The following is a 15,153-nucleotide window of genomic DNA, read 5'->3' as shown; positions in this document are numbered from 1 at the left end:
CCAGGTGACCAGAGCAGGAGGTGCCCTGGTCCCCTGGACCCACCTATTTATGTGAAATAACGCTCAATCTGACACTCTGAGGTGGCCTCCGGGGAACGGGAATTCCCCAGCAGCCATTTTGTTTATGACACTGTTTGCCGAAAATTCTTGTTTTAGCAAACAATTTTCGTGTTTCTAGCTTATGCAATACAGATTGCAGAGGTTGTCTATAGCCATTCAGCCCCGGGAGTTGGGCGGGTGCCTGGGACCACTCCTGAGGATACTGGCGTGGGATTATTGCAAGGTAAGTATCCCTGGTTAATCCAGAGCAATAAAGGACTTTTTTCGTTGTCATGTTTTTATTTCTTTTTTTAATTCTCTGCTGAAATGGGTGAGGGGTACCGTGTACCCCTATACTCATTTCTCTTGGGGAGGGGGCGGCTTCCGGAGTCTGCTTGTTGAAGGGGACCCCCGGATGGCACCATGAACCCCCCAGGATGTCGGCGTCCACCTCCTCCTGGGGCACCGGAGGTGGGGAAGGGCCCCTTGTCCATGGATTGGAGGTTGGCAGCCCCTCTCTTCCAGAGCCCCCCCATACCATGGACCATGCGGGCTGGTATAGCTCAGGGTGCGAAGCCCCACGTGGCCGAGGCTCCGCATTCTGGCTATCCCAGCCTGCATGGGGGACAAGGGGTTAAGGAGGCTTGGAAGGGGGGACCCCACGCTATCTGTTTTCATGAAATGTATACAATATGTATACAGAACTCGGAATGCAGTAACCTGTACTGCAGCAGTGTCATTTTACAGTTTAAAAACCATTTTTCCTATGAAACTTTAAAATCGTTTATTTCAAAAACTATAAGGTCTTTTCACAATTTTTTTTTACCATGTTCCTACTCATCTGCTTAATATACATGCCAAATTTGGTGATGATAGCATGTAAGGGGGCTTCACAATTAACCACGGAATTTAGCACTATTGACTTTAATGTAAACGCAAATTCGGTATCGGAATTGCCGAATTTTCGAGTTTCGAGTACTTACTCGGAACTGCCAAATTCCGATGGCAAACTCGAAATTCGGAATCCGAGAGCTCAGCCCTACTCCCCAATACCCATGTTAATAGTGGTAATAAACGAAAATTTGGATTAGGGTTAAGCATCAGTGGAAGGTCTACTAGGGTGAGGCAGAAGTGGGGGGGCTGGGGTCGGTTAGGCATCAGTGAAGGGGGTTTGGATCGGTTAGGCATCAGTGGGGGGTCAGTTAGGGTGAGGCAGAAGTGGGGGGGCTGGGGTCGGTTAGGCATCAGTGAGGGGGGTTGAGGTCGGTTAGGCATCAGTGGGGGGTCAGTTAGGGTGAGGCAGAAGTGTGGGGGGGGGAGTTGGTTAGGATGAGGCATCGGTGAGGGGGGTTGAGGTCGGTTAGGCATCAGTGGGGGGTCAGTTAGGGTTGAGGCAAAAGTGGGGGAGGGGGCGTTGGTTAGGATGAGGCATCGGTGAGGGGGGTTGGGGTCGGTTAGGTATCAGTGGAGGGTCGGCGTTGGTTAGGGTGAGGCATCGGTGAGGGATATTGGGGTCGGTTAGGCATCAGTGGAGGGTCGGTTAGGGTTGAGGCAGAAGTGTGTGTGTGTGTGTGTGTGTGGGGGGGGGGGGTTGGTTAGGGTGAGGCATCGGTGAGGGATATTGGGGCCGATTAGGCATCAGTGGAGGGTCGGTTAGGGTTGAGGCAGAATGGCAGAAGGGGGGGTTGGTTAGGGTGAGGCATCGGTGAGGGGGGTTGGTTAGGCATCAGTGGGGAGCGGGTTAGGGTTGAGGCAGAAGTGGGGGGGGTTGGTTAGGGTGAGGCATCGGTGAGGGGGGTTGAGGTCGGTTAGGCATCAGTGGGGGGTCAGTTAGGGTTGAGGCAAAAGTGGGGGAGGGGGCGTTGGCTAGGATGAGGCATCGGTGAGGGAGGTTGGGGTCGGTTAGGTATCAGTGGAGGGTCGGCGTTGGTTAGGGTGAGGCATCGGTGAGGGGGGTTGGGGTCGGTTAGGTATCAGTGGAGGGTCGGCGTTGGTTAGGGTGAGGCATCGGTGAGGGATATTAGGGTCGGTTAGGCATCAGTGGAGGGTCGATTAGGGTTGAGGCAGAAGTGTGTGTGTGTGTGGGGGGGGGGGGGGGGGGGGTTGGTTAGGGTGAGGCATCGGTGAGGGATATTGGGGTCTATTAGGCATCAGTGGAGGGTCGGTTAGGGTTGAGGCAGAATGGCAGAAGGGGGGGTTGGTTAGGGTGAGGCATCGGTGAGGGGGGTTGGTTAGGCATCAGTGGGGAGCGGGTTAGGGTTGAGGCAGAAGTGGGGGGGGGGGTTTGGTTAGGGTGAGGCATCGGTGAGGGGGGTTGGTTAGGCATCAGTGGAGGGTCGGTTAGGGTTGAGGCAGAATGGCAGAAGGGGGGGTTGGTTAGGGTGAGGCATCGGTGAGGGGGGTTGGTTAGGCATCAGTGGGGAGCCGGTTAGGGTTAAGGCAGAAGTGGGGGGGGGGGGTGGTTTGGTTAGCGTGAGGCATCGGTGAGGGGGGTTGGTTAGGCATCAGTGGAGGGTCGGTTAGGGTTGAGGCAGAATGGCAGAAGGGGGGGTTGATTAGGGTGAGGCATCGGTGAGGGGGGTTGGGGTTGGTTAGGCATCAGTGGTGAGCCGGTTAGGGTTGAGGCAGAAGTGGAGGGGGGGGGGGGGGGGGGTTGGTTAGGGTGAGGCATCGGTGAGGGGGGTTGGTTAGGCATCAGTGGAGGGTCGGTTAGGGTTGAGGCAGAAGTGGGGGGGGTTGGTTAGGGTTAGACATTGACACACCTATACATAAAAATGGGAGGGCTTGGAGTGAGTATTCGGGGTAAGGTTAGGAAATGTATATTTGGGGAGTCATGATCATCACACTGAAAACTAACAAGGCCAAAAAACAACGCACAGAATAATGTAAAAATGACATTTACCTTTTTTCGTTTTCAGAGTCCTCCTCCACAGCGTTGAAAAAATCCCATCTGTCCAGTCGTTGGTTGCTGAATCCAGTCGACCAAACATCTGAGACGCGGTTATGGACTTTGGGTTCATTCGCATGTCGCGGTGAGGAGATCCGCACTCAGTCATGGCTTTCATAAGTACATTAATAATAGTGCTCTTACCAGAACCGCTGGGCCCCAGTGCCATCAGGCCATGCCGCACTCTGGCTGTTTCATAAAGCTGCACAAAGAGTCAACAGGTCATGCAGCAGACTTGTCACATATAAACAACAAACGTCACGCCCCCAACCATGTAACATAGTACATGGAGGGGATAGCACACTACAGGAAATGTTTCATACTGCTGCAATAGTTGGATGGAAAGAAGGAAGGATAAATAGACAGATAGACAGGAAGATAGATAGGCAGGCATATAGTTGAATTCCGTTGCTCAAAACAATTGTTTTGTGATTGTGTAGTTGGGCTATATTTGGTTGATCACTGTTTTACACCTAATGGTCATCCCTTCACTTGTATTGGACAGATCAGAATGAGAGAGAAAGAGAGAGAGAATGATACAGAAAAGAGTATTATTCTACTGGGTTCACCTACAGAACAGCTGCCCTTATTGACTCCGCTATGTCCCCTGAAAGTGGTCAGCTCTATACGCCCCCCAAATCCATATCCACAGGTCTTAACAAGAGCCCAGGTAAAGCGCACCACAGCCAAAAACTAAGAGAACAATGTGGATAAATGGAGGAGTGAAACAAAACTCAAAAGCTAACCAAAAACCAGTCCCTACAGAAACAATATACATTGGCCACAAAACTCTCAGGAGAGGCAAATCCTGAGTGTCTACAGACTGAGTGCTCACAACCTGGAAATCGAGTCAGGAAGACACAGACATACAAACCCAGGGAGAATAGACAATGCCAACACTTTGAGCACAAGAAGAAGACCCAGAAGACCCTGGAGGATGACAATCCCTTCCTGCTGCACTGCCCCAAATATACTGCAACAAGGAAAACGTTCTTTAAGAAACTGATGGACCCAATTCTAGACTTTGACTCATTAAAGGATAAACAAGAAGTTTTAAACCAGGATGATACCATTTATTGGCTAACTAAAAATGAATAAAAATAAGCAAGCTTTCGGCCTTGCAGCCTTTGTCTGGCTTATATGTTGTTACTTTGCAAACTGGTGGTACAGACAGCTTATATACATGTAACATCAAAAGGGAAAAGAGATATTTTTTCAAGCATAAATACATGTCATTAAGATGCCTTAATTCACACAGACCATCGACCTGGGGTTAGAGGTTGTAATCTAAGATAAGGATCCTTGTTTAACACCTGCTCACAGACCTGGGAGTTGGACTGACACAGAGAAAGAATGAGAGACAACTGTACACTCTACTGAGAAAGGGAGGAATTCCCAGTGACAATCACTGCACATTATGTCACAGACTGAGAGGAGCATAAATGAACTGTAAACCTAAAAATGTTCACAGATATTCTTTAAAAAAAATGTCCACAAACTGCTCATCAATTACCATATAACTCTATCCCACCTCATTGGACTCAACCCCTTTCATGTCCCCCATTTCTCCATGCTTTGGCAATGTCTGTGTGTACCTTGGTCATGCCAATAAAGTTATTTTTTACTAGAGCGAGAGGGAGTCTTTGCAGTGATGATGAAATGTCAATGTACTTTAGAACGATGGATAGATAGAGAGGTAGCTAGATAGGCGGTTAGACAGGTAGCCAGATACCTGGACGAGTTTAAGATTCCAGGGTGGGTGGTTCACCAGCCCTAATCCTTCCGCCTGATTGGACACAGCATTTTGAAGCTCAGTGTATGTGACGCTGTCCAGCTGCATTCCTGGGAAAAGGTCATTGATGAGACTCAGGAAGAGAGGTTCATCCTCATCAATCTGAGGAAAAAAAGAGAAAAGAACAGAACCATGTTTCATGAATTTGTTGCTAGTTTTACCATTTTTGTAATTTGCCTACATCTTCCTTTAGGGCCCTTTTCCACTAGCGGCGTTTGCGATGCTGAATCGCAAAATCGCAAACCGCTAGTGATTTTGAAATCGCTACGGTTTGCTCTTTAACATAGGAATCGCGGTAGGTAATTTCCACTACCGCGATTCGTTTTTGACTCAAACCCGATCGCACCGTGGAGCGATCTTTGCCGCAATTTTGCTATACAGTGCAATGCATAGCAAAATCGTGAACGCAATCGCCGGGAAGTTTCCTGCACTTGCGATTCAGCAATCGCTAGCGTTTAGCGTGAACGCCAGCGATTGCTACTGGAAAAGGGCCCTTAGGGACCTTTTCCACTAGAAATCGCAATCACAAATCACAAACGCCAGTGATTGCGATTTTTCATTAATTCTGTTATGCGATTGCGATTTTTCATTTGCATTGCATTATCACTCTAAAAATCGCTCCAGAAAGCGATTGTGATTTGCAGTTTTCAAATTGAATCACTATGGTGGAAAATACTTCTCATGATTTCTATGATAAAGTAGCAACCCTAGCGATTTAAAAATCACTAGCGATTTGCGATTCAGCTGTGTAGTGAAAAAAGGCCCATAGAGATCCAGTAGGATTCTCCTATAAAAAATGATTTTGGATAAAACCAAAAGCAGAAGCAGCACCTGATCACATGATCAGCCAATCAGGGTGTACAATTAGTTATACTGTACTACTTCTGCTATTTTATTCTATACTAGCCGACCCGCGGCGTAGCATACGCCGCATGAGAGGGTAGGGGGCAGGAAGGGGGTATTGGGCACAGCGGCGGGGAGGGGGGTTGGACCCCCCTCAACTGGGTCCCCATGTGTGCTCTACCTCCAGCTTATGTTCAGCAGAACCCCCCCCCCTCACCTGGGTCCCCCATGTGCACTCCCCCTCCAGCTTAAGCTCAGCAGGAACCCCCCCCCTCACCTGAGTCCCCCATGTGCGCTCACCCTCCTGCTTAAGCACAGTAGCAGCCGCCACTATTAGTAAGAGGCAGCGGGCGGGGATGACTCACCTCTTCCGTGTTCCATCGTGCATTCCACTGTCGTCACTTCCTGCAATGCCGCACGCTATATTGGTGTAATTTGCCTTTTAAACCAGAAGGAAATCTGCAATAATTCAGCTATAAGTGAACATTTGTGGTTACCCACAATGCACTGCTACTAAATATGCAAATTACCACTTATCTCCCTTGGTAAGCCAAGCAAGCATCCAGAGCCACTGGTGTATAGCAAGCATATTGCTTTAAATTTTACACAGTCATATCAAACCCACATGTAGACAGCCTGTTTCAGACTTTTGATCCTCATCAGTACATGGCAGGGATTGATACGGCTGTATGAGATAGGGCTTGGACCAGTACAACAGAGTAACCAAGCAGCTCAGGGTGACCCAAACTACTCGGAATGTATAGGGGGATAAAAGGGACCAAAAAGACCTCCTACTAAAAAAGCAAAGCTTGGTGTAATTTGCCTTCCAAAAACAGAAGGAATTATGCAATAATTCAGCTATAAGTGAACATTTGTGGTTACCCACAATGCACTGCTACTAAATATGCAAATAATTCCTTTTCACCCTTAGTAAGCCAAGCAAGCGTCCAGAACCACTGGTGTATAGCAAGCCTCTCCCCCGCCCCTCTCAGTGAAGGAAGACTGAGAGGGGCGGGGAGAGGCGGAGATACGCGCTGACAGACGCGCTTGGGGCAGGGCTGCGGCGGTTAGCCCTGCCCCAACCAGGAAGCACTCCCCCGCTGAAACGAGGGGATTTGGGGGATCAGGGACCCCCGTTAAGCCGCGGGATAGCGGCGGTTTAGCAGGGGCACACATGCCCCTGCTATCTATGAGGTCTGAAGCGAGATTTATTCTCGCTTCAGACTCTCTTTAAAACAGAAGGAAATCTGCAATAATTCAGCTATAAGTGAACATTTGTGATTACCCACAATGCACCACTACTAAATATGCCAATTATTATTTTCTTTCACCCTTGGTAAATCAAGCAAGTCTATAGCTTTAAGTTTTACACAGTCATATCAAACCCACATGTGAAAGCCTATTTCAGATATTTGGTCCTCATCAATACATAGCAGGGATTGTTAAGGCTGAATGAGATAGGGCTTGGACCAGTACAACAGAGTAACCAAGCAGCTCAGGGTGACCCAAACTACTAAGAATGTATAGGAGGATAAAAGAGACCAAAAAGCCCTCCTACTAAAAAAAAAACAAAGCTTGGTGTAATTTTCCTTTTTAAAACAGAAGCAAATCTGCAATCATTCAGCTACACGTGCACATTTGTGGTTACCCACAATGCACTGCTACTGAATATGCAAATTATCCCTCTTTGCCCTTGGTTTGATATGACACTACTTCTTCTTCTTGCTTGGACCAGCCCCTTCTTCTTGCTTGGACCGGCCCTGGGGGCAGGGCGCTACTTCTTCTTCTTGCTTGAAGGTTGAGGCACTTACTCTATTATATATATAGATAATGAGTGACACATGACTGGGACCTGCCAGTCAGGACTTAACACCAAATACAAACTTACCATAGGAATTCTGGTCATATAAGCTTCAAATCACAAATGTCTTACAGTTGATTTTACAAAACATTTTGTGAAATGTGAAGTCGCTAAACCTGTTACCACATGGAAAACTGAAATTACCAACCAGTGAGGTAAATTGCCTCTGTATTAAATTACCGACTAGTGCAGTAAGTTCCTCAATAAATGTCAGTTCACAAAGATTAGAGCATGCGGCTAAACAAGTGAGATGTTTGGTATCTCCAGCCTGGAGTTGTCAGCAACAAACAGCCATTCAGAAGGTTATAGAAGGGAGGAAACAGAGCAACGGGAAAAGTAACAGTAATTAGACTATTAAGGAAAATAAGAAAGTTATGGTTAGGGTTAATAATAAAAACATATTTCCCTTATTTCACAATATTATTATGTAGTAATTAAAAAGTTAATACATACAGTAGCTCCCAACTGTCCCTCTTTTGGAGGGACAGTCCCTCTTTGGGACCCCTGTCCCTTTGTTCCTCTTTCTTCCTCATGTGTCCCTCTTTCAGGACTGATGTACAGATCTATGTAAATATATGTATTTTACTTACTGAAAAAATGTGCTTAATTGACTCTAAACTTTATTCCCATCCTTTAAATTGATATATTTCTTATTTTTTAAATGTTAGTATGAAAGAAAATGAACAAGAATAGAAGGGAGCAGTGTGGTCTGAATTATAGAACATCTTATGAATTATAGAACGATATGAAATCTTCATGGTTTGCGTGACTAGTGGTGTGATGGGGGTGTGATCAGGGGTGTGGCAGTGGCATGGCTTAAAGAGACACTGAAGCGGAAAAAAATATATGATATAGTGAATTGGTTGTGTACTATGAATAATTACTAGAAGATTAGCAGCAAAGAAAATATTCTCATACTTTTATTTTCAGGTATATAGTGTTTTTTCTAACATTGCATCATTCTATAATATGTGCAGATTACACAACACTCAGCATTGAAAATGAGTCTTTCAGAGCAGTCTGTGAAGTAATGACCTCTCCTCTAGCAGAGGAAAAGTAAATAGTCCAGGAACAGTTGAGATAATAAAAGTCAGATAACAGCCCTCTCCACGACTAAAGGCCCATACACACGTCGGATTTTAGCGAACGACCCGTCGTTTGAACGTTCCGTCGTTCGGACGTTTTCGCGTCAAATCCGACGTGTGTACAGACTATCGTTCGGGTGATAAGACTGGTTACCAATGATCCGCCGGGCGGATCGCTGGTAACCAGTCTTATCACCCGAACGATAGTCTGTACACACGTCGGATTTGACGCGAAAACGCCCGAACGACAGAACGTTCAAACGACGGGTCGTTCGCTAAAATCCGACGTGTGTATGGGCCTTAACTTAGGCAAATGAAGAGAAAGATCCGCACCACCTTCAGAAAAGCTTAGTCTGTTTTATTGGAAAAAAACATACAAATTTAAAAAGAACTTTAAGGCAGGACAGTCCACTGTTTCGGGCTCCTGCCCATCTTCATGCTGCCTAGTTCTGAAGTAACATACAAAAACACCAACATATATACAGAGAAACAACCAATCACTGAGTATATACTAATTAGAGGACCTGATGGGAAACAGCCTATTTACATATCTAGTCACACCTCCAACTCCCCCATTGGTGGATCTGAGCAAGATCCAAACATTCAAAAAATAACTGTCAATAATGGCTGAATAAAAAAATATCAAAATCAGGCATGCCTCTAAGATGTATTGGCAAGATATCAGCCAAAACGCCATGGTGGAATATGCTGAATAGCAGAAAAAATCCAAAAAGTAACATTTTATTAAAGAAAACAAAACATCAAAATCCGCATGGAAATGACACATAAACGCATCAATACGACGCGACGCCATACCCGCATACGCGTATAGATGACGTAATAATGCATATCCTCTATCTAGACTACTGACGATCAAAAATACGCATCTATGCCGGACGTATATACACATGAGACAAGCGCTCAAAAAATGACGCATAAACGTATAAAAAATTACGTATCAATAAAACAATCGCCTAGAAAGTGCCACATGAACGCGTCCTAACTATACGCAATCTTTGCGACTAAAAATACGCGTAAAATTAACCAAACACCAAAAAATGCCGAAAAAATGCCGAAAAATGCCAAAAAAATGCCGAAAAAATGTCAAAAAAAGCCGAAAAAATTTCAAATAAATGCCAAAAAAATGCCAAGAAAATGCTGAAAAAATGCCAAAAAATGCCAAAAACATAAAAATGCCATATATGAAAAAATCATGCCATATATGAAAAAAATCAATTCAGCACTTTCCACCAATGGTATATCAGATGATTGGTAGTATAATAAAAAATATCCAATAAAAGAAAGCTAATAAGGCCTATAAATATCTATGAGTCTATCAGTATCACCAATCTAGTCTCAAATCATACTCTTTATTTAACCCACTATTCACAGTGTCAAGTTCTCTGATCCATTTAGATTCTAACTTCAATAATCTAGACAATCTATCACCCCCTTTATTATCCTGTTTAACCCCATCGATGACACAAACCCTAAGCTGACTAACATTGTGTCCAAAGGTAGTAAAATGCTCTGAAACGGCCTGATCCATATTCTTTTTGCGAATGGTAGATTTGTGCGAGGCCAAACGATCTTTCAATCTCTGTGTCGTTTGGCCAACATAGCACTTACCACATGGGCATTTAAGCATATAAACCACCCAACGAGAATCACAAGTGTACCTATCTCGTATGGCATATCGTTTACCACTCATAGGGTGAAAAAAGGTATCACCCTTAATGAGGCTATTACAAATATGACATTGTAAACAGGGAAAAATGCCACATTGCTTTGGTTGTTTATTAATACTGATATCAGAATGAACCAATTTACTCCTAAGGGAGGGTGCTCTTTTGTAACAGAACATAGGGGGGCGATTAAATTCCTTAATATAAGGTAATGAATCCCTAAGAATATTCCAATGTCGTTTAATACAACGTTCCACTTGACTACTGACTACACTATAAGTGGAAACAAATGCAACCCTATCTTGTTTGTCTTGTCTACCAGAGCCTCTCCTTCTCCTACCCCCACCTGGTCTATTATCAAGTTGGTTAAGAAGTAATTTGGTAGGGTATCCCCTTTGCTTAAAGCGTACCACCATTTCGGACAACCTCAAGTCTTGTTTGCCCTCCTGGCTGACAATTCTGTCAACCCGTTGGAACTGTCCACCAGGGATATTATGGATCATGTGCTGCGGGTGAAAACTCCTGAAATGTAAAATAGCATTCCTGTCGGTCTCTTTACGAAAAAGATCGGTCACCAAGTGTCCATCTTCCTTGATAACCATGGTGTCTAAATAAGAAATCATCAACTGATGATAATTGATGGTCAATTTAATGAAGGGACACTTCAAATGCAGGGAACTGACAAAATCAACTAGGGCCGAGTGTGGCCCCGCCCACAGACAAAAAACATCGTCTATGTAACGAAGCCAACATCTGGCATATTTCTGAAAAAAAGAATTGGTATAGACAAAGGCTTCTTCATAAAGACCCATAAAAAGGTTAGCATAGACAGGGGCCACACTTGACCCCATCGCTGTTCCCCTGCATTGAAGATAAAAAGACCCATCAAAAAGAAAATAATTTTCTCTCAAAATAATATTCAAGAGCGCCAGCAGGAAAGCCCTTTGAGAGTCGTCAAAATCAAACGATGTGAACAAATAATGCTCGACAGCCTCCACACCCCCATCGTGTGGGATGGAGGTGTAGAGGCTCTCAACATCCAGGGTCACCAACAACCAATGATCTTCAACATCAGTAAACTTACCGATCTCTTCCAAAAAGGCCCCAGTGTCTTTAATAAATGATGGCAGGCTACAAACAAATGGTTGGAGAATTCGATCAAGAAAAGAGGCTAAGGGAGAAAAAACAGAATTAGTAGCAGCAACAATAGGTCGTCCTGGGGGAAAAAGAGTATTCTTATGTATTTTTGGTAAAGTGTATAGCAATGGAGTGGATGGGCACTGATTGATAAGAAACTTAGATAAATCATCACCAATTAATCCACTATCATGGGCTTGTTTAACTAAAACATCAATTTTGCCCATGATGGAAACAATCGGATTACCATCCAACCTGCAATACACTCTAACATCAGATAATTGTTTCTCAATTTCCTGGATATAATAATCCCTATCAAGTATGACCACTGCTCCTCCCTTGTCCGCTGGGCGAATGATGATTTGTAAATTCTGTTCTAAAGATCTAATGGCATTCCTTTCATCTGAACTCAAATTATGATTCACAACTAGCTTTCCCGTTCTCACTATCTTCTCAACCTTACCAATATCCCCCATGACCCTTTTAGAAAATAAATCAATGGCCGGGTGACTATTTGGGGTAAATGCACTTTTATTCCTAAGGCCCAAACCCTGTAATGTAAGACATTCATCTCGGGCAGGAGCAGTGAAGTGAAAAATACTCTCAGATCGGGGAGTCCCGAAATTTTTTTTTAGTTTCAGTGTTCTGAAAAAACGATTTAGTTCGACATCCAGTGAAAAAAAAAGTCCGGAAAACTAGTTGGGCAAAAAGAAAGTCCATATTCGAGAACCTTCTTCTCAGAATCTTTTAATGGATACTTAGAGATATTCACGACCAGTGAGGGTGTCAAGGTCGCTTCCTGAGTTGCATTGGACTCTTCTGTTTGATTGTATTTCCTCCTGTGTTTCTTACCACCTCGTCTGTTCTTACGTTTGTTGTTTCTGGAGAGTGGTCCTGGGAGGATAAAAAATCAGAAGATGATCCTCCAGATGTATCTACACCAGATTGATGCTGTGGTCTACGGTTCTTTCTAATGTTACCCGGTCTACCTCTCCCTCTAGGGGATGGTTGGAACGGTTTCTTGCCGGGAAGGGTCCGCCTCTGCCAGCTGTAAACATAGCCATTAGTATAGTCATTTCGGTCCCTTTTAAACTTAGATCTCTTAGAGTCCTCCAGACCAACAGCAAAAGACTTCATTTTGGTGTCTAAAGTCTCCAGATAAACCTGAAAGTCATCATCACTGAGGATATCTTTAAGCTCAGATTCCAACATACTCATTTTAATCTCCAGTTTAGGAAGTTCTCGGTGTATACGAGCTACCATATGGACCATCGAGTCAAAAGAGGCTTTATTCCATATTTTCGCCCACACATTGGTAAACTCCACATCATCTGAAAAAAGGAAAGGAGCCACATGTGATCTACTTGACCGTGGGATAACACCTGCTCGATGATATTCTGCCAGTGTCTTTGCATGCAGGTCCAATGTCACCCACGATTTCCTAGTCATCTCCAGGTCCTGTTTAATAAGTTTCGGATCCGTTTTATTGAGATAGGTTGAACCTCCTTCTGCTCGAGCCAGAATAGTGCTGATCTGCTCATAGGTATAGGAAAACACATTGTCCCTTTTCTCTAGGCCTTCTTCTGCCATGGTGCAGGCTCCTTGGTGTCAAAAATCAACAGTAATTTTGAGTGTGGAGTCGCACTTGCTTGGCTTCCATCAATTTCAGATGGTCAGGTGTGCAGATCTAATAGTCCCGGACACCATGGGACTCAAACTGTGGCAAATGAAGAGAAAGATCCGCACCACCTTCAGAAAAACTTAGTCTGTTTTATTGGAAAAAAACATACAAATTTAAAAAGAACTTTAAGGCAGGACAGTCCACTGTTTCGGGCTCCTGCCCATCTTCATGCTGCCTAGTTCTGAAGTAACATACAAAAACACCAACATATATACAGAGAAACAACCAATCACTGAGTATATACTAATTAGAGGACCTGATGGGAAACAGCCTATTTACATATCTAGTCACACCTCCAACTCCCCCATTGGTGGATCTGAGCAAGATCCAAACATTCAAAAAATAACTGTCAATAATGGCTGAATAAAAAAATATCAAAATCAGGCATGCCTCTAAGATGTATTGGCAAGATATCAGCCAAAACGCCATGGTGGAATATGCTGAATAGCAGAAAAAATCCAAAAAGTAACATTTTATTCAAGAAAACAAAACATCAAAATCCGCATGGAAATGACACATAAACGCATCAATACGACGCGACGCCATACCCGCATACGCGTGAATGTTTGGATCTTGCTCAGATCCACCAATGGGGGAGTTGGAGGTGTGACTAGATATGTAAATAGGCTGTTTCCCATCAGGTCCTCTAATTAGTATATACTCAGTGATTGGTTGTTTCTCTGTATATATGTTGGTGTTTTTGTATGTTACTTCAGAACTAGGCAGCATGAAGATGGGCAGGAGCCCGAAACAGTGGACTGTCCTGCCTTAAAGTTCTTTTTAAATTTGTATGTTTTTTTCCAATAAAACAGACTAAGCTTTTCTGAAGGTGGTGCGGATCTTTCTCTTCATTTGCCACAGTTTGAGTCCCATGGTGTCCGGGACTATTAGATCTGCACACCTGACCATCTGAAATTGATGGAAGCCAAGCAAGTGCGACTCCACACTCAAAATTACTGTTGATTTTTGACACCAAGGAGCTTGCACCATGGCAGAAGAAGGCCTAGAGAAAAGGGACAATGTGTTTTCCTATACCTATGAGCAGATCAGCACTATTCTGGCTCGAGCAGAAGGAGGTTCAACCTATCTCAATAAAACGGATCCGAAACTTATTAAACAGGACCTGGAGATGACTAGGAAATCGTGGGTGACATTGGACCTGCATGCAAAGACACTGGCAGAATATCATCGAGCAGGTGTTATCCCACGGTCAAGTAGATCACATGTGGCTCCTTTCCTTTTTTCAGATGATGTGGAGTTTACCAATGTGTGGGCGAAAATATGGAATAAAGCCTCTTTTGACTCGATGGTCCATATGGTAGCTCGTATACACCGAGAACTTCCTAAACTGGAGATTAAAATGAGTATGTTGGAATCTGAGCTTAAAGATATCCTCAGTGATGATGACTTTCAGGTTTATCTGGAGACTTTAGACACCAAAATGAAGTCTTTTGCTGTTGGGCTGGAGGACTCTAAGAGATCTAAGTTTAAAAGGGACCGAAATGACTATACTAATGGCTATGTTTACAGCTGGCAGAGGCGGACCCTTCCCGGCAAGAAACCGTTCCAACCATCCCCTAGAGGGAGAGGTAGACCGGGTAACATTAGAAAGAACCGTAGACCACAGCATCAATCTGGTGTAGATACATCTGGAGGATCATCTTCTGATTTTTTATCCTCCCGGGACCACTCTCCAGAAACAACAAACGTAAGAACAGACGAGGTGGTAAGAAACACAGGAGGAAATACAATCAAACAGAAGAGTCCAATGCAACTCAGGAAGCGACCTTGACACCCTCACTGGTCGTGAATATCTCTAAGTATTCATTAAAAGATTCTGAGAAGAAGGTTCTCGAATATGGACTTTCTTTTTGCCCAACTAGTTTTCCGGACTTTTTTTCACTGGATGTCGAACTAAATCGTTTTTTCAGAACACTGAAACTAAAAAAATTTTTCGGGACTCCCCGATCTGAGAGTATTTTTCACTTCACTGCTCCTGCCCGAGATGAATGTCTTACATTACAGGGTTTGGGCCTTAGGAATAAAAGTGCATTTACCCCAAATAGTCACCCGGCCATTGATT

The 15,153-nt window shown here is 44.2% G+C and overlaps 1 protein-coding gene across 4 annotated transcripts in view; it reads right to left on the bottom strand.

Moving 5' to 3' along the window:
• The window catches only part of DNAH8 (dynein axonemal heavy chain 8), a 491,368-nt gene that overhangs the window by 173,176 nt on the left and 303,039 nt on the right, over positions 1-15,153 (bottom strand). For all 4 annotated transcript variants that reach the window (XM_068232705.1, XM_068232706.1, XM_068232709.1 and 1 more), the window contains 2 exons: positions 4,719-4,880; positions 2,942-3,188 (listed from right to left, as the gene is read on the bottom strand). In XM_068232705.1, coding sequence (XP_068088806.1) covers positions 2,942-3,188; positions 4,719-4,880 — 409 coding nt within the window. The remainder of the gene's footprint in view (positions 1-2,941; positions 3,189-4,718; positions 4,881-15,153) is intronic.

This window comes from Hyperolius riggenbachi, chromosome 4 (assembly GCF_040937935.1).
Source record: "Hyperolius riggenbachi isolate aHypRig1 chromosome 4, aHypRig1.pri, whole genome shotgun sequence".
Classification (NCBI taxonomy): domain Eukaryota; kingdom Metazoa; phylum Chordata; class Amphibia; order Anura; family Hyperoliidae; genus Hyperolius; species Hyperolius riggenbachi.
The sequence above is the reverse complement of the archived record's forward strand: the minus strand, read 5'-3'. Positions and strand labels throughout refer to the sequence as shown.